Consider the following 17,318-nt stretch of genomic DNA (forward strand, 5'->3'; position numbering starts at 1 on the left):
AAATAACAGATAATTTGAACGTGGAGCGAATTCGAAACGTTATTATTTGGTTAAATGTTTTATGCCATCATGAACACCTCCTTCATGATGATGATGATGATGATGATGAGTAAAGCTGCTGTTTCAGTTCAAAGTATACTCCTTACGCTTTACGTTATTTTGATGTGGAGTAACAACAGATTTAAGTAAACGAACGTAGCAAAATTCGCTATTTGTGGCGTGTGTTACTTTTTCTGTGTATTGCAACGAAAAATGGTACTGCAAACAATCCAATATTCGAAAGCCAAAAAACTGCTTTGTAGGCCAGGCGACCCATGGTCCCCTCCCCATAATTTGCGGATATGACCGGTGGCCAATAAGCATGCTATCGAAGGAAGAGAAGGAAGAATTGTAAAAACATGATAACGTGCTTTTTCGTCACCATCACTAGATCATGTAATGCAAAGTACGTTCAGGTTCTCCTTAGTAAAATAATGCAATTATCGGACACATGTACGCTAACTTGTTTAGCTTTAATTTCAGGTTAATGGTAAAAAAAAAAAAAAATTAATTTTATTAACAAAGTTTCAATGGCGAAACGTTATTTTAAGATGCGAAACCTAGAACATTATAACAAGAGGAAACATGCAATGTTTCATAATTTTATTGTGTTATTGGCAAGATTATTCAATACATTGTTTTAATGAATTTTTTACAAACAATAATTCTATATTCCTTTCACTAAAAGTTCTTCTCCATTCATTTGTTTTATACAAAACTACTGCTTGGTTCTTCTAAATATGCTGCTGCTATTAGTGCTACTTTACTTATAGCTGCTCCTGTTACCATTTCTGTAGTTTTGGATAATTTGTTAAATAATTGTGGTACGGCTGCTGTTGCGACAGATGAGCAAATAGGATGTGCTGTTGCAACACCCCAATTGGACGGTTTTATTGGCAAAACCTTGGGTTTAGGCGGTAAGGGCGGCGGACTTTTTGAACTGGAAGTTGTTGGTTGTACTTCGTTATTACATCTAATTGACGCCTGTTCGTCGGATGTGCTAACTAAGCGATTTTTATTGGTAATGGATAATCTGGGAGCCGGTTGCGGTCTTCCCATATATGTTCCATACCTACTTTTATTCTTAGTTGTGTTTTCTGCGCTCCTATTCAAACTTTTTAAAAGGTTTTCTTTGTTTTTTAGAAAGTCGGGTAACTCGAAATTAATTTCGGTGCCTCGTTGATCTTCTAAGCGGGCCAGCTGAGCTCTTTTTAAACCTTCCAGCAATTCGTCTTGGTTCTCGATCGCCTTATCAGGAACACTTTTATTGAAAGGCAATTTACAGTTGACTCCTTTTAAATTATTTGCTAGTGACCTATTAAAGGGAGCCAGTTCATCATAAGCTACTTTTGCATGTAACTTTTTTTTCGATTTTAAGTTTATTAAATTAGCCGAATCCCTTCTGCGTGTGCGATCGGGAATGGAGGAAGTGTGAGAATCGCAATCATTCGATTTTAGGGAATTCGAATCGTCGGATTTTGTTAAAGTTCGATTTTGCAACTTGCCCTCCATTAAATTCTTAAAAACTGTGTTCGTCATTTCGTTCAAAGTAATTTGCGCATTTATTCCTTTAACTGGCAATGGTTTTACAAATTTTATCTTATTTGATTTTATTAGCACTTGCAAGCGTTGACCGTCAACCTCGGCAACATGTTGGTGTAAATCGATTTTCTCCTTTGTGTCTTTATATAAGGTTTCGACTTCTTCCAATTGATAGTTATATTTGTGTAGAATGGGTTTCATAACATCATATAGTGTTTTACGGGGTTTGCTTTTTACTGAAATAACTTTAAAGTCGGGCAGGTCTAATTTGAATGCTACCCTCTGCTCTACTTCTATTTCTTTGCCGGCAATTTCCTGACTAAGTGTTTGCAGATTTACGGATTTTGTGGTTAAGCCTCTAACAAACACTTCAAACGTTTTATACTTCAGACCACGTTTCTCTAGAATCCGCTTAACCAATTCGCCAACAGTTTCTTCGACTTGAATTTGTATAATCGTTGTAGACCCATCTGGTAACTTTACGCGACATAAAGGAGTGTTAGTATTTAAGGATGCTGCACTGCCCATCATAGATGCATCATAAGATGAAAGGGAGGATCGTGACCCATGCAAATCGTTAAAGAAAGTCGATCTTTGATTTTTGCTTGTCAAAGCAAAATTTTTACAAGTTTGTCGGCGAACATTTTCTTCACTGAGATCTCTTGATTTTCTACGCATTTTGCGATGCCAAGGCAGTAAACTTTTGCGTCGACGGTCTTCGGCGTTGCTTGCGGATTTTTTTAAATTTGTCGAGGCATCTGAGGTAAAATTTGTTTTTAACAGATCGTCCAAGTTATCTTTCTCGAAGGGCAGACATTCTCCTCTTTCTTGCGCCTGTAGAGCTTTCTTAAATAGATCGGAGCGTATAAATCGCTGGTAACTGTCGTATTTCATAAGATTGAAAATTTGTTTTTGAGCTACAACAAAGACTTCTACATCTGCCGATTGCCGAAGTCTCTTTTCAACAGCGTTCCTTGCTTGAGAGTCTACGTTGACTGGTTCTGTAGCCATGTCGGACAAATGTTTCGAAAATATTATTTTTGCTTGAATTATACGTTCGGCTTCGTTGTCAATGTGGCGAAAGCGCTCACATGCCGTCCAAAAATATATATTTTCGGCAGAATATTCTAATCGCAGGAATTCAGCAAAAGTTTTCACTCCAAGCGGATCTTCGAGGAGATTTGCAAATGATGTGGCCCACGATGAAACTCGGCTGTTTTCATTTAGTTCTTTTTCACTCTTTCCGTGATCGGATACTGGCTTCGTCTGCTTGTCGACCAAATCGTTATTAAGAATATTGTCGCTGAGAGAAACCGATCTCTGTAGTGGGCAGACATTATTATCAATTGAAAGTTTTTCATTCCTATTTACACTATTTCTATCTGATCGGAAAGTCCTTAATGATGACTGAACCCAAGAACGACGTTGAGACAAAAAATTTCTGTCTATACTAGCGCATAAATCAGGTTCGCTACTAGTGAGCTCTGAATACTTCACAGATTTTAAAGCTTGCTTCTGTTGCAAATCCTGCGGATTTCGATTTTGATCAGAAGTCTCATTTACAATTGTAACCGGATCATCAGCAGGTTTGCAATCCGAAAAGGAGCAGTTCTTAGGTGATATTTTGCTCTTCGATGTTTTTATGAAAGAAATACCTAAATCATAAACTTGCGGACTTAATTTATCCAGCACTTGTTTACTTCGTCTAGTTTTATTGGACGATAGGCCTTCCGATAAAAAATGTGAACTATCTCGCTCAATCGACGAAGGATGCAAAAAAAGTTTCCGTTCTTCGCCATTCAATGAAACATTATTCAACGGTATGTCATCTACAGAAACATGCTGATGATTTGTATATGAAGGAGCAATAGTCTCATCGTTTTCAAGTAAACTGAGAACATCATCGCATGAGCGTGTAGTCATGAAACCATTAATAGATGTTATTGGGTTAGATACTGCATCAGCTAAAGCACGTACAGACAAGCGTTTATTCTCAGCTGATACGACTGGAGGATTAGGCTGTTCCAAGTTTAAACGCTGAAATATGCCCGTGGGTCGTGAAGACTGTATTCCCATAGAACGTATCGGAAGGTAGTCGACTTGAGGAAAATCAACAACAACAATACGATCTGATATGTTGCGACAGTCGTTGTGAAAGCCTATTCCTGAATCCGAATTCGAGGTTGTAGTGGACATTTCACTATGATTGCTTGGTTGTGGTGAATGGGCAGCCTCACCTCCTGACGCCTGCACGCAATGATCACCAGAATTGCAACGCTGTGTAGCCGGTGGCAAAATTCGCATAGTATACATACTTCGTATTAAATTAACCACATATTCTGAATTGCTGGGGAATTCTAAACATAAGCTTGATATAAGATCTTTTGTGCATTCTATATGAAAATCTTGAGCTCGTTCCAGGTGCAATTGATGTTCACACAACTTGGTATCTACAACAAAAACATGACAACTATTAGATATGGTTATATGACTTGTGATGCTGCTGGAAAGCGTGGGGGCTTCATTATCCTGTTCATCATTATCTTCATCCAAAGGAGTCGTATGCACAGCGCTTGTAACCAAACCGAAAAAACGATTCTCACTTTCTGATGATGAACTGACGTAGCTTAGCCTTGACGATGCGTATGTAGCTAATACCGTACCATTGGCCGCCTGTAGATGCAAACTGTCTGGAAGTATAATCATTAACACAGTTGAAGGTTGACGCTTTTCTTGACGCAATTTTCGTATACAAGACCGCACGGTTTGCAATTTACTACTTTGTGAAATTTGTTTCGGCATTTCAATAGTTCCTAAGTAACCTACAACAGCCCGATATTCTAAAGCATTACTAGGTACACGGACCATGGCACTAACATTGGCGACGTTGGAATTGTAGACTGCAGCAGGAGTTGTGCAAGGCTTTATGGATTCGCTCATAACAGCTAAGGGTCTCAAAGGTATATCCTCCATCAATGGACATAAATTCGATAATGTTAAACTCTCAGCCATATGTTTTTTAGATGCTTCCTTTGAGGTTCTTTTAGTCTGGCCTCGCTCGGTTTGGCCCTTATGCTTCAAAGAAGTTTCCCCTCGTTTTTTTTGGGGTGAGTTACGCATACGATGCAGTTTCGTTTTGTGGTGCAGGTAACGTAATCCCGATGTATTATGTAACCTCAGTGAATGTGGATTCTGTTGTAGTGTAGCATTCTCCTCATCCGAACTATCTGAATAGTAGTTCTCTGCGATTTGCATACGTATACTACCGAATGAATTCCCAATTAATTGTACTACTGTTTCATGTGGCAACTTAGATACGTTTAAACCATTGACCGATATTAAAAAATCACCTGCTCGCAAACCAGCCTGATCTGCGGGCGAATTGCTGACAATGCACGATAAACGACATGGTTGTTGACCCGATATAGTAAATCCAAAACCACTAAATCCACGACGCACCTCTAATGTGCGTGTGCCGTAATTAGGTCTCTTTTTTCGACGTCTTTGTTGTTGTGTTGTTATTGCTCTGGTTACATTTCCAGCAGCAGATGTTGATGTGGATGGTGGTGCGCTCATACTATTTTTTGTCGGCTGTGGTACATGATGATGATGCATTTTCCACTTTATTTTAAATAATCTTTATTTAATTTAATATGTTTACTAAAAAATACCTTCCAGAAAGCAGTTTGCGCAAACGCACTTCAATGCAAATACATTTAACCATAAAATATCTAGATACATATGAATGCAATCGTACGTGTGTTCATTAAGTAGAAAGAGATAAGCGATATCAATCGAAGAGTTTCAAAAATTGAGAGCGAAGAGAAAAATTGGGAGGGGAGAAAGACAATTCTCCACTCTACACTATGAGGAAACTCTGGCGCCAATTATATAAACGTAACTTAACTTAAAAGTGGCCTATTAATGTTGTCCTTTCCGTTAATACAATAAACAGATATTTCAACCCGCAAATGACTATTCCAAGCTTGAAATATGTTATTTTCGCAACAGCACATGTGTCCGGTAATCGTAAGGATGAAAGAAAAAACAAATTGGAAAATGCAGAAAATTACATAACCTTTTCATTAAAACTTTTTAATGAGATTTGACGCAAGTATTTATCAGGATTGAATGCCATAGAATTGCGCTCTGGCGAAACAAATAAGGAAATACGTACTTCCGAGCTCAAGGTTTTTTTCTCTAGAATGGTGAACTTAAACGAAAACCTTCGTTTGTAAACATCAAACATTATTTGTTAAAGCCAAATAAGTCGATCCGCATTTCTGTACACAACTTGTGAAGATCTAAAAATTGCAAATGTGTTACCAAAGGACCCAAAAAAGTAATAAATTGTTTTATGAAAGGAGTAAGAGGTAATAATTCTAACCTTTTGGTGGAATCGTCAATGATAGTTGAATCTTCCAAGGCGAATATGAAAAAGCAATTAAGGCTTGTCAGTGTTGATGTAACGCTATCAAGCAGAGTTGTTTCCGAAAAAATCGTTGACAAGTACCTCATCTGTACTACGCTTCAAACCTTCAATACCTATTGATATTCCCCATATTCTGATAAGCTGTCTGTATTCGACAGAGCTTTCCTTCTAACAGCTAAACAGCTTATTGTGGTGAGAGTTTAAAATTCCTGCTTGTTCAAGCAGCTGCTTCATTATTTGACGAGTTCTTGTGTAGCCATACCTCTTATTACGGAAAACTTCGTCAAACGTCAAAAACTTTACCAAACAAACCTAATCTCGCAGTGAGAGTTTATTAATAAGGAATGCAAGATTTATTTGATCATTCTCGAGTAGATCTCCAATACAAAACGAAATATGTGTAAGAATTTTATTTTATTTTATTGCATTTGCCAATACAAGCCCCTTCCAGTTTTTCGTTATTGTATGTAGTTTTATGTATTTCGATGGGATTTGACAAGAATGTATGTAAGCCTACTATGTTCTTTCCGGGGACTCACTGAGGAGGATTAGCTGCTTATTGTAATTATATATTGTACTGCATTCGTTTAGAGGTCTATAGGGAACTGTTTACGTGGTGACATAGTAAGGAAGAAAAAAAAGCCAAGCTGCGCTAGCGAACAGCCACGATAGTGTACAGCTCGAACTAGAGCCGTGATTCGCGCGTAATCTAACTAAATCATTTCGTAATTCTCGAATAAATTATCGTGATTGATCTGTAATTCATATATTACCATATTCAGCTAGCAGGCAGGTATATCTCTGTAGATCTAGGGTTTTCTAGGATGTTCTTCCGAGAGCCGATGACTTTAAGAACCCCGTTCCGGACGCAAGAACCCCAGGCTACTAATCACTAGGTAGCTACAGAACTAGGGCCTCATTTCAGACTGAGAGTCTACAAGGCAATGTCATCTGCCGGAATTTATAGGAACCAATGCGTGCATGCTTTATTCCCGTATAATATATATCTGGCATATATCTGGTGGGGACGCAGGGGTCTTTAAGTGGAATACCAATCGTAGTCTTGTACAACGTTTTGAATAGTCTCAAGTTAAAGCTGCACTCATAACCTCGTCAAAATCCAGGGCTATACTTATTGATAATAAGAATCAGTATTGGCATCAATTAATTATCACTTTTGAGAAATGTATTGAGCTCATCTATGGATAAGTGGAGGATACATATCTCCCGCAACCAGTCTAGTACAGACTAGTTTGTGCCCTTTTGATTCCACAGATCCTTTATGGGCGTGAAGTGATAGCTTGTAGCTTATGGTTTCTCTACGCTTGATCGTATTTTGAACTTTGTTCTAGGTTATGTCTATAATATTCGTGATTGTTCACACATATCAAAGCATGTTAAGCGATTCTGGAGATACACCTTTGGTCAATTCTTTACGTGTCGTAGCGTACTCCACTTTTATAGAATTACTAAGTATGGGCTGCTTCTAATTTTACATATTTATACGAGCTCTACTAGGAATGCGCAGACTATATTGTACCTTTAATAAGATGCTGTTGTTATGAGAGATCCTTAATTGTACGCGTTGTTAGAATTATCTGCCACGAGTCCTACGTATATTTCCTCACTCGAGTAAAGTCTCTTCGGTATTTTTCCATCTTGGAGTACGATATTCACATATCGTCTAGCGTCACTAACTTTGGCTTATGGCTGGAGAGCCAAATCGGAGTTTTTAAGTAGTCGTTATGAAAAGTAGTTATATAAATTGCGATTTTTAATTTCATTTTTAAGTTTTACTGTAGGGCTGCCTTCTGCATACACTACACCGTACACCACATACACCATTGCGTTTGAAATTTAGAATTTTCGATAATATTCTACTTTTTTTTGGGATAACCTTGAAACGTATTGGATACTATATAGTTCTAATCTGTAATTTGAACTTGCTTCAATACACTTTATTGGCCCTTGAAATGCTTGTGTGTTGAATTTTTGAATTCCAAATAAATAAATAAGATATGTATAAATAATGCATATATATAAAAAAAAATATATATAAAAATAAAAAAGCAAGCAAAGTCCTCGTCACGATCCTCGGATTGTCAGTGCCCATTTTCTATTCAGTAAATTTGTAAATGCTTTTAATAGGACGTGGTCCAGCTAAAAGCAGATGACCGTTTCATCAAAATTTGGCTTCAAAGAGAAAAATCAGCTGTTATTTTTTGAATTTAATTCTTTCAACGTTACGAAAGTCTTACGTGATCACAATAAACGTGTTTATCAGTTATCAGTTTGGTCGCAAACGAAAGTTAACTTTCAGATATGTCAATACCACGCAGGCTTATAACAGTACCTTAACAAAAAGAGCAACCCTGTTTCGCTGAGAAGGCGCAGTAAACATTCCGACATTGAACAGAGCAAAAGGTTTTAGGGAATTAATTTCAAAACTAAAAACGAAATCATTGTTTATTAATCAGGAATTTTAACGTTGTCTTCTCAGCAAAGCTACCAAGGAAATGACAGGTGGGACATAAAAGTTGAATTTTTAACCTCAGTGTTTTAAATTGCATTTTAGAATTCACAGATGAAACACAAATCATTGAAGTCGACGGCAACGAGCACGAGGAGGATGAAGCTCTAAACACAAATCAGAAAGATTGTTTAAGCTGTTTAGTGGAACTCGTCGGTTTAGATACTGAAAGCTTGACTACGGAGAATGACTTGGCAGATGATTTAACTAAGCATAATTTGATATTAAGCGAATGTTTAGACGAAGATGAACAAATGACTCAAATTTATCACTGCTATCAGTGTAAAACGGAATTTGCAAGCGTGCATGAATTTGTGGAAGCTCATCCTGGTATTGCTGAAGATGAACAAAATTCAGAGAATGTGAAGGAATCCGACCATAAATTTCCAGACGATACAATGGATAATCTAATAATTATCCGAGATCAAGATACAAATCGCATGGATTATGAAAATGAAGAGATTGATGAAGATCGAGAAATTGAGAGCAATGAATATACAGGAAAAGACGATATGGATGAAATGGCGTTGAACGCGGAGCGATATTTTTGCTATGATTGTCAGGAAGTTTTTCTCAATTTGACAACTGCAGAGCAACATGAATGCTCCTCTGACATGCAAAACTCCAGCCAGTCAGCCAATAAAGAACTTATCGAAGAAGATTTTACCTGCGCATACTGCCATCAGTCTTGTGAATCCTATGACGAATTATTAAATCACGTTTTGAAGTGCGAGCTAAAGGTTTGTAGTATGAGTAAACAAAGTTATGGGTTTTATAAGTAGCCCTTTTCTTTTTTGAAGAAAGCAGATGTATTGAGTGATAATTTTGGTTGCGATATATGTGAAAAAGTGTTCACTACTTTGCGTTCTCTTAATGTTCATAAACGTGCTCATAAGCATATAAATTCACTCGTTAAGCCTAATAATGGTTTCGCAGTGACTGTGCCCAATAGCGTTATATGTGAAATTTGCAGCACACAGTTTTCATCACCAAAGAATTTAAAGTATGTATTGTGTAATATAGCATGTGTTGTGTAAAATTGGAAAATGGCTACAACGATTTCTGACTTAGATTACACATGAAAATTCATAATAAGCGTACCGCTAAAACTATACAGGATGCCTTACCAGCTGGCGCTCAAAGCGAATACGGAGAATTGAATTTGTTCTATTGTGAGATATGTAATAAGAGGTGGGTTTTACATGTAAATTGCAATAAAAACTTTTATTTACTTTTCACATTTAACAGTTTCGATCAGAATTTGCTGGAAATACATAAAAACATGCACCAAAATATTGTAGAATACAATTGCGGCAAATGCAATCGTCATTTCGACACGTTGGCCAATTATGATATGCACATGCAAATGCATGCTGAAAATTCCGTAGGGAGGAAAACATTAACTAAAGTGTTCCAAGAAACAAAACAAGCAGGGACAGGACGTTCCAAATATCCATGTCAGTATTGCGGGCGAGAGTTTCCAAGGCCTTACGAAAAGGTGAAACATGAGCGTATACATACAGGGGAAAAGCCGTATGGTTGCGAGGTGTGCGGTAAGACATTTCGTGTTTCCTACTCATTAACGTTGCACTTAAGAACGCACACGGATATCAGACCTTACGTATGCACAGTCTGCAATAAACGGTAAAAATATTCTTCTTCTAAAGTTTTTTCAAATGTCACTGCTATTTTATGCTTAACATTCCAGATTTAAATCGCAGTCTGTTTACGTCCATCATTTGAATACACATGAAACCGAACGTCCTTATAAGTGCGATATATGTCCCAAAGCATTCCGTACTTCGGTGCAACTTTGTGGCCATAAAAATAGTCACAGAAAGCCATTCACTTGCATTGAATGTAATCGTCCTTTTGCAACATTGTATGCCGTCAAAATTCACATGAAGACTCATAGTAATGGTTCAGAGATGTTGAATAAGAGTTCAAAAAATCGATGTGATATATGCGGTGCGACATATGCTCGCGCGTTTGCTCTGCGTTGTCATCTAAGAGATCAACACGCTACGGATGTGCAAAATATTCAATTGTCAAATGAAACTGAAACCTCACTACAAAATCACGACGATTTAATAGATGATTTAATAGAAGAAAATATAATGACTTGTGGGGCGGATGGTGCTCCAAACTGTCCGGAATTTAGTGAGGTGCAAATTGCTACTAGAGCTATTACAAATGAAATTGAAATAAATAAATCTTTATATTAGTCAATCTAATGCTGATAATCTTCAAAACCGTAGTCCAAATTATTTAATATAATTTCACTTACAAAGCGAATTGTTTTTTTATATCTTGCACCAAGGCACAAGAGTCTTAAAAGGGTATATTAATCTAAACCGATTGTATGTTAAAAGGATACATTAATCTAAACCGACCAGGCCGATAGCCTTAGATGCTAGTGCTTTTAAGAGTTTAGTCTTAGAATTTATTTCTCTGGCGAAATTAATAATAATAATAATAATAATCTAAACCGATTTTATGCAACATCCAGAAGGACTTAAGATGGGCTTAGCTTTTATTATACTAACCTATTGGGAATCACTCTGAATCGATATAAGGCTGTCTGTCTGTCTACTTGCCCTATGTTGAATCTGCAGATCTTAGAATTTGAGAAAAGTTGGTACACTGACATGTTTCGGCCCGAAATTTAAGCGATTTTGTTGGTTTTTAGACCAACCTTTCTCCTTTTACGTAAGATGGTTTATACAAGTAACACAGTTCTGCTTGTTAATGGCGCATATACAGTCTTCGTTACTATTGCCCACAAAAAATACCTTGCGTATTTTTCAAATTTCAGAATCAATTCAAACGCTCTCTGTTTATTTTTTGAACAAGCATTAAAGTTTCAAAGACTTTAGTTGCGTTCTAAACGCTATGGAATGTATTCAAAACATGATAAGCTGTATTCGCTACAAAGAACAATTTTTACACATTATAAGAACTTTGGTTGATGTTTAATATTTTCTAAGTCTAATTGCTCGGGTGAAGCTACTGCTAAAGGTGGTCCATCGCCATCTTGTCCAGCCTGTTGATATGGCGTAATTTTTCTATGCATCAATGGCGGTTGTCTTAAATTGATGGGTGGAGATTGCCCCATGTCATAAAGTTGTCCACAATCCGCGACGTCATTTGTAATCGGAATGTTTTCTGGCTGCGAATGGTCTTCGGGCAGTAAGCGGTACTTCTTTAGGTATTTGTAAGAGGCATTCGAAATATCGGCAGGTCCTCTCTCGTAGTTTTCTATATTACGCAAAGGAATATTGTTAGAAGCCGGAGGCTCGGTCAATAATTCTTTTTGTTCGGTTGCTGGGCAGTCCACGTTCAATTCTTGTAAGAGTTCGGCTAGCTTTTCTCTAGGCAAATACTTCAGAGCAAGTTGGCCCATTAGTAGACTACGATCGCTGCCTGTTTTGGAAAACCCTGCTTTCTGGTTTCCCTCAAATGGAGCAGGCATGTAGTCTGCTTGCGGGCTGTTGGGTTTGTAAGTTGTTGATTGAGCTGTTGGTTTTCCTTTTGGAGTGTGATATGAAGATGGACTTGAAATTACGTTTTTGAGAAACTTGTTAACCGGACCCATTGCGTGTTGTTCTTGTACATCTCTACATATGTGCTCTGTAAGCGGACGAATATATTTGTTTTTAATTCAATAAAATTTTAAACAATAACGTACCATATATTTCATCCTCTACTTGAGTAGCTACATTTTGCATCTGCGGCCTTTCTTGTTGGTTTTGCTGATTTATTATTAGAGCTTGACAAATCTGCATTATGCATAATTGATCTTGACGGATGTCCTGAACCATTTGTAACAAATCCTGCACATCCTGCTTAGCAGCTAAGCTATGCCAAGGAACATTTGGAAAACCGTCCAATTTGCTAGGCGATACAGTTGCGTCTGTTTGGGTACTAGCACAAATAGTCAGAACATCTCTATTCATTGCAGAAACCAATGGTGCGGCTACTTCGAGAGGTTTTCCCGGGTATTGATGTTGTTGGTAAAACGGATTGGTGTTATTGTCTAAATTCTGGCGATATGCCCCGTTTGCATTGATTGAGGGCGAAGATAGAAATGGCGTTGTAGGAGCTTCTTTCAAAGGATATACATTTGATCTACAGTAAACGTTTTCTGCATTAACATTATTTCCTAAAATATCACTTCTCAGATGTCTCCTTTCTTTCTGTTCGAAACTTGACGGGAAGGTAACTCGTGGTAACATTTGCTTTTTCCACACTGCATATGATTGCTGCTGTTGTATGCCTGTGTTCGAGTTTTTTTCATTATTTTCGTCCGACTTTTTTCCAAAAAGTATAGACACTTCAGGCACTTGCGGCCTTACTACAGCTTCGTTAAGACCAATCGGTGCACTTGGCTTTGGAGCCATTCTTGGCAATAAGTCCTCAGTTTCGGGTCGAAACATATTAAATACCTTCAATTTCTTAAATTTTTTACGGGAAAAAATACGAAGATGGGTCAACGGCCCAGAAAGAAGAATACCAGCAAAAAATGTTCAAATTATGTAGCAAAATAGTTGTGGTGAATATACGCAACACTGAGTTGCATTTGGAGATATGTTACTGTTTTGGATACAAAATTTTGCACAATAAAATTTCCAAATATCGAATTATCTTATTTAGGTTCTAGATTAAAGTTTACGATAGAGCATGCAGATTGGAAACAGATGCGACAAATCTCAACATTAGGTACTAATATATCAGTTTATACAACTATTACGTCATTTATAGGCGTTTAACAGCAAGAAAGAAGTGATTTTTAAAGTCTTTCCAGTCGTAGTATGTGGATTGAGACAATAATTTGACCAAAATAAAGGCTGCCTTTATTCAAGAACTTTGTATAGCTTTTTTTCTTAAACGACCACAATGATATTTTATTCCATTTTTCGGGTTAATAAGTCCCACTTAGTATACCCAATGAGGCATCTCGTGTTGCTGTATTATTTTATACAAAAAACTAAACAATCTATCTATAACTTCCGTCATTCGAAATTTATTTCGAAAAAACAATCAATAATAAAAACGAAATTATGTACAATTTTTAATGAAATGAAATGAAGCGAAATAATTTCATATAATTCATGCAGTTACATATTTTTTATTTCTTAAGGAACACTTTGCAATGCGCACTTGAACTTTGAATATAAATCACTTTATTTTTGTTTCTATATAACATAATAATACATTAACATATGAATTTATCTATAAAGAAAGTATAACGTTTTAAAATGAATTGAAAATCAATCTTAGCTTTATATGATATAACTGAAACTTCTTAACTTTCGCAAAGTATCTCAAACCGGATTAATTTTTCATATATTTGATTTCATTACAATTCAATTTGAAAGTATAGAAGACATGCCGATTCACATCCCCTCGCGTATTCGCCGCAATTGGGAATTCTCCAGCAAACCATCCATACGGTATACCCGTATACGAGAGCGTTAGCATTTAGCAATAAAACTAAAAACTCGAATATGAAGCCTAGCTAACGCCATACATTTTCTTAAAAAGTTGGAAAAATTGAACACTCAACCCATTGAGTGTGGGGCTTGCTTTACTTGTAAACAGTCATCTTTCTGCGTTAATAACGTTTGTTTACATCTTTGGTTTAGGTTATATATGCAGCCTTCTAAGTTTTCATAATCCATCGCTTCGCAAACGCTGTCGTGCACTTTTAAGCAACAATAGTGGATATTATTTGGGAATCTCTGGTAATCTCTAATAAAAATTTGTGGCAACATAATTATTTGTGCTTACGCCATTCTGAAAGCTCAAAGCAACATTAAATGAATTTCTTGAGATAATTGATAGTTTTTTACAAATAAGAAATAAGTTTGAAAAGTGATTCTGGCATAATGTAAATGCAAAGAAGGTTAAAAATCAATTTAGAAAAAATTTGCGTCGTCTTAAAAACTTGTATTTAAACTGAAATACAAAATCACTAAATGTTGAATTTTATCATATTTTGTGAAAAGTTTGAATCAAAGAAGAATAACCAAAAATGTCTTTAACAGTAGTAAAATATCGGAAAGTAGCAAACGGGGAAACGACGTTGAAGCCAGCGATATTAATTAAAAGCAAATTGCATTCACAATCGCCGACAGGAAGCAGTAATAGTCAAAATGATCAGGGAAAAATGCTACAACAAGGAACAAACAAGGTAATGATATGAATAAGTGCAAGTGAAAAATGATCAGTCGTTGCTACAGATATTCTAAGCAAATATGAGCATAATAAGTGTATGGCAAAACATTAGGTTTAATAATGTTCATGGCATCAACTAATGGCAATTTATGGACGAATGAATGATCCAAGCAGATAGACAGAGGAGCTTAATTTTTTTTACATATTTTAGTGTCAAACGAACAAGCGACAGAACTGGGGACTTTTGGCTCTATTTTGTTTACTTTGAGATAATTATAGATGAAGATTTTTAATAACGCGGAAGAATAAGGATACGATACTTTGTACCGCTTAGTACCCACCGCAAAGTCGTACTTCACATAACTTTGAGTGATTTATTTATAAAATAATGTACAACAAATCTTAAGGGTTTTAAGAATAAAAGTAACAGACTGATGTGCAAGGCTCTCTTTTGTGATTTTCAAAGCTATGGATAAATCTTAGTTTTATGTGTATGCGGATGACGCATAAGTAGATGCCATCATCAGGTAGCAACCTTCAAGTGAATTATGGTAAAGTTCCAGGACATTATATCTGTATGTCATCCTGCAAAATTATTAAGTGATATGTTAAATTTCTTATCTTTCTTTCACAATTTTTTTCATTATCTTAGAAACCTATTATTAAACTACAAGGAAGCTCCGGCTTGGTAATTAATAAAATACCAGCCATTATTAAACCAGCTACGATGAAACGTTCAAACGCTGTGACGATAGGTAAAATTTTTACTTTAATTAAAATTATTTCACAATTTGTAAGCTTGTGTTTATTGAAGAACCCTCCATCAAATCCACAAAATATTCGTTACAAACCATTGCTTCAGCTGGCACACCATTAACAAGTTTCCAATGGCAACAAACCGTCGGTAATGTGGGCGGTAGCAGTACGAATTTGCCTAATCCAATGAAAAAGGCACAACTGGGAGCTGCTATAAGTTCTTTACCACCGAATACTATAATAAAACCAGCAGATGCAGCTTTAACGTCTGGAGCCAACTCCGTTGGAAGTCATTCATCACTAAATGCGACGACTCTGCAAGTGAGGCGTCCGACTATTTACATAAAACGTGACGTACCTAAACGAACTGTTCGTACGGTGACTTTGGAGCTAATTGAAAAAAATCCTTATATACATTTGGGTGTTCATGCTAGCCGACTACCTGTCCTTAAAAATGTTGTTTGCCCAACGGCAAATGTTAGTTTGGTTAATTGCTATTTAACCCTTAAAAAGTTACGTCAAAATGAGGATTTCTCTTTGCTGGCCGAATATTTTGAAATGTCCGAAATAGAGGTGCAACAAATTTTTGCACGTAGTGTTGTAAAATTGGCGAAATATTTGCGGTTTTTAATACGTTGGTCGGACAGCAAGAAGTATTATGATCGCCATAAAAGTCTTCCTTTTGCGTACCGCCAGAATCTCTCATATGTACAATCTTTAATTGACTGCGTAGAAACGGAAATGGCGCCTTTGTCATTGCAGATTGATTGCAATGTTTATAAATACATACTGTGCATCAATATGAATGGTAATCGACATATGTTACATTAAAAATTATCTAAAGTGTCTATTAACAACTATAAAATTTCAGGTATTATATCTTTCATATCTGAAGCCTACGTCGGTCACCACGATGATTTAACCATATTTAAAGCTTCAAATTTTATAAATATTATACCCAAGTATTTGTCATTGGTTGCTGATCCTGGCAAGGCGATACGACGAAAACGCAAATTGAAAACTATTCGCTCAAAGGCTGTTGCGAAGATTGCAGGTGAAACAGATTCTACTACTGACTCAGCAGATGAGTCTGCGGATGGTTTAATACCATCTGATGACAACGACGACGGTCGAGTTATAACAAAATATACAGCTTCGCGGGTGGCGGGCGAATTGGCCTCGCACCAAAGTCTAAAAATTGTAAACAATGAATTGGTAACGAAGCGTGTGCGAAATTTTAGCATTCCTACGATGCGTGTTCGGGAATCAATATGTCGATCGCAAATACGCCATATGGTTAATTGCCTGCGTGAATTTAAAGTACTTCAGCCATTGGCGATACAGGATCCAATATTGTATCAATACCTCAGTGAGATTTTGATTGTGTGCGGTGCTCTCACTAATCTACAAAAGTAGACTAAAGAACTTGCTTTGTGTGTACTTTTGCAAGCACCCTGAAGAAGCCACAACATTATCTTTTTATTTTCTTCATTACCCAGGAGAAATTTAGTCATAGAGGATTTTGATATATATATATTTATTTATATACGATTTTCTCTTATCGTACTCTTTGCAATGGAACGTTGCATATTCTATTTATTTTCTATCGTTACGTCTTTTCACTTTCATAGTACGATATGAAATTTTTATTTGTTTATTATGGAATAATTCCAGTTAATAAAAAAATTCAACTTAAAAACCATTATTTTCTTAAAATAATCTTTTAAATTTTTTAGCCCCAGCATACAGTGAATGGAAAAATCAAATTTAATATATTTTTTATTTTTTTTGTTTGTATTAGATATGGATTGGATCTGTTAACTTAAATTTATATCCATGATC

The 17,318-nt window shown here is 36.4% G+C and overlaps 4 protein-coding genes across 6 annotated transcripts; 2 read left to right on the forward strand and 2 right to left on the reverse strand.

Annotated features, from left to right (window-relative positions):
- Positions 1-747: 747 nt before the first annotated feature.
- On the reverse strand, positions 748-5,242 carry LOC119636319 (regulator of G-protein signaling loco-like). Its single transcript, XM_038031620.1, has one exon. The coding sequence runs from the start codon at positions 5,194-5,196 to the stop codon at positions 748-750; it is 4,449 nt and encodes a 1,482-aa protein (XP_037887548.1). The 5' UTR covers positions 5,197-5,242.
- A 3,178-nt stretch (positions 5,243-8,420) lies between these two features.
- Positions 8,421-10,785, forward strand: LOC119636546 (zinc finger protein 2 homolog). 2 transcript variants are annotated; one of them, XM_038031945.1, is made up of 6 exons: positions 8,421-8,536; positions 8,589-9,283; positions 9,344-9,546; positions 9,615-9,734; positions 9,792-10,187; positions 10,252-10,785. In XM_038031945.1, the coding sequence occupies exons 1-6, from the start codon at positions 8,530-8,532 to the stop codon at positions 10,766-10,768; spliced, it is 1,938 nt and encodes a 645-aa protein (XP_037887873.1). In that variant the 5' UTR covers positions 8,421-8,529; the 3' UTR covers positions 10,769-10,785. The 2 variants fall into 2 exon arrangements, with proteins under 2 accessions (XP_037887873.1, XP_037887874.1); XM_038031946.1 differs by having other exon boundaries at positions 8,598-9,283.
- A 693-nt stretch (positions 10,786-11,478) lies between these two features.
- Positions 11,479-13,304, reverse strand: LOC119636498. Its single transcript, XM_038031865.1, has 2 exons — positions 12,232-13,304; positions 11,479-12,173 (listed from the first exon to the last, which is right to left on the reverse strand). The coding sequence occupies exons 1-2, from the start codon at positions 12,977-12,979 to the stop codon at positions 11,494-11,496; spliced, it is 1,428 nt and encodes a 475-aa protein (XP_037887793.1). The 5' UTR covers positions 12,980-13,304; the 3' UTR covers positions 11,479-11,493.
- Positions 13,305-14,324: 1,020 nt separating this feature from the next.
- On the forward strand, positions 14,325-17,089 carry LOC119636436. 2 transcript variants are annotated; one of them, XM_038031768.1, is made up of 4 exons: positions 14,325-14,736; positions 15,373-15,475; positions 15,583-16,284; positions 16,348-17,089. In XM_038031768.1, the coding sequence occupies exons 1-4, from the start codon at positions 14,578-14,580 to the stop codon at positions 16,890-16,892; spliced, it is 1,509 nt and encodes a 502-aa protein (XP_037887696.1). In that variant the 5' UTR covers positions 14,325-14,577; the 3' UTR covers positions 16,893-17,089. The 2 variants fall into 2 exon arrangements, with proteins under 2 accessions (XP_037887696.1, XP_037887695.1); XM_038031767.1 differs by having other exon boundaries at positions 15,535-16,284; positions 16,348-17,085.
- Positions 17,090-17,318: the final 229 nt, after the last annotated feature.

The sequence above is a fragment of the Glossina fuscipes genome, unplaced genomic scaffold (genome assembly GCF_014805625.2).
Source record: "Glossina fuscipes isolate IAEA_lab_2018 unplaced genomic scaffold, Yale_Gfus_2 28, whole genome shotgun sequence".
Taxonomy (NCBI): domain Eukaryota; kingdom Metazoa; phylum Arthropoda; class Insecta; order Diptera; family Glossinidae; genus Glossina; species Glossina fuscipes.

Excerpts from the sequence above, each read along its gene's own strand:
- LOC119636319 (XM_038031620.1), bottom strand. The coding sequence starts at position 5,196 with ATGCATCATCATCATGTACCACAGCCGACAAAAAATAGTATGAGCGCA.
- LOC119636546 (XM_038031945.1), top strand. Across the intron at positions 9,547-9,614 it reads TCATCACCAAAGAATTTAAA|ATTACACATGAAAATTCATA; the intron begins GTATGTATTGTG and ends TTTCTGACTTAG. Across the intron at positions 10,188-10,251 it reads TGCACAGTCTGCAATAAACG|ATTTAAATCGCAGTCTGTTT; the intron begins GTAAAAATATTC and ends TTAACATTCCAG.
- LOC119636436 (XM_038031767.1), top strand. The coding sequence starts at position 14,578 with ATGTCTTTAACAGTAGTAAAATATCGGAAAGTAGCAAACGGGGAAACG. Across the intron at positions 14,737-15,372 it reads TACAACAAGGAACAAACAAG|AAACCTATTATTAAACTACA; the intron begins GTAATGATATGA and ends TCATTATCTTAG. Across the intron at positions 15,476-15,534 it reads TTCAAACGCTGTGACGATAG|AACCCTCCATCAAATCCACA; the intron begins GTAAAATTTTTA and ends TGTTTATTGAAG.
- LOC119636498 (XM_038031865.1), bottom strand. The coding sequence starts at position 12,979 with ATGTTTCGACCCGAAACTGAGGACTTATTGCCAAGAATGGCTCCAAAG. Across the intron at positions 12,174-12,231 it reads AGTAGAGGATGAAATATATG|AGCACATATGTAGAGATGTA; the intron begins GTACGTTATTGT and ends GTCCGCTTACAG.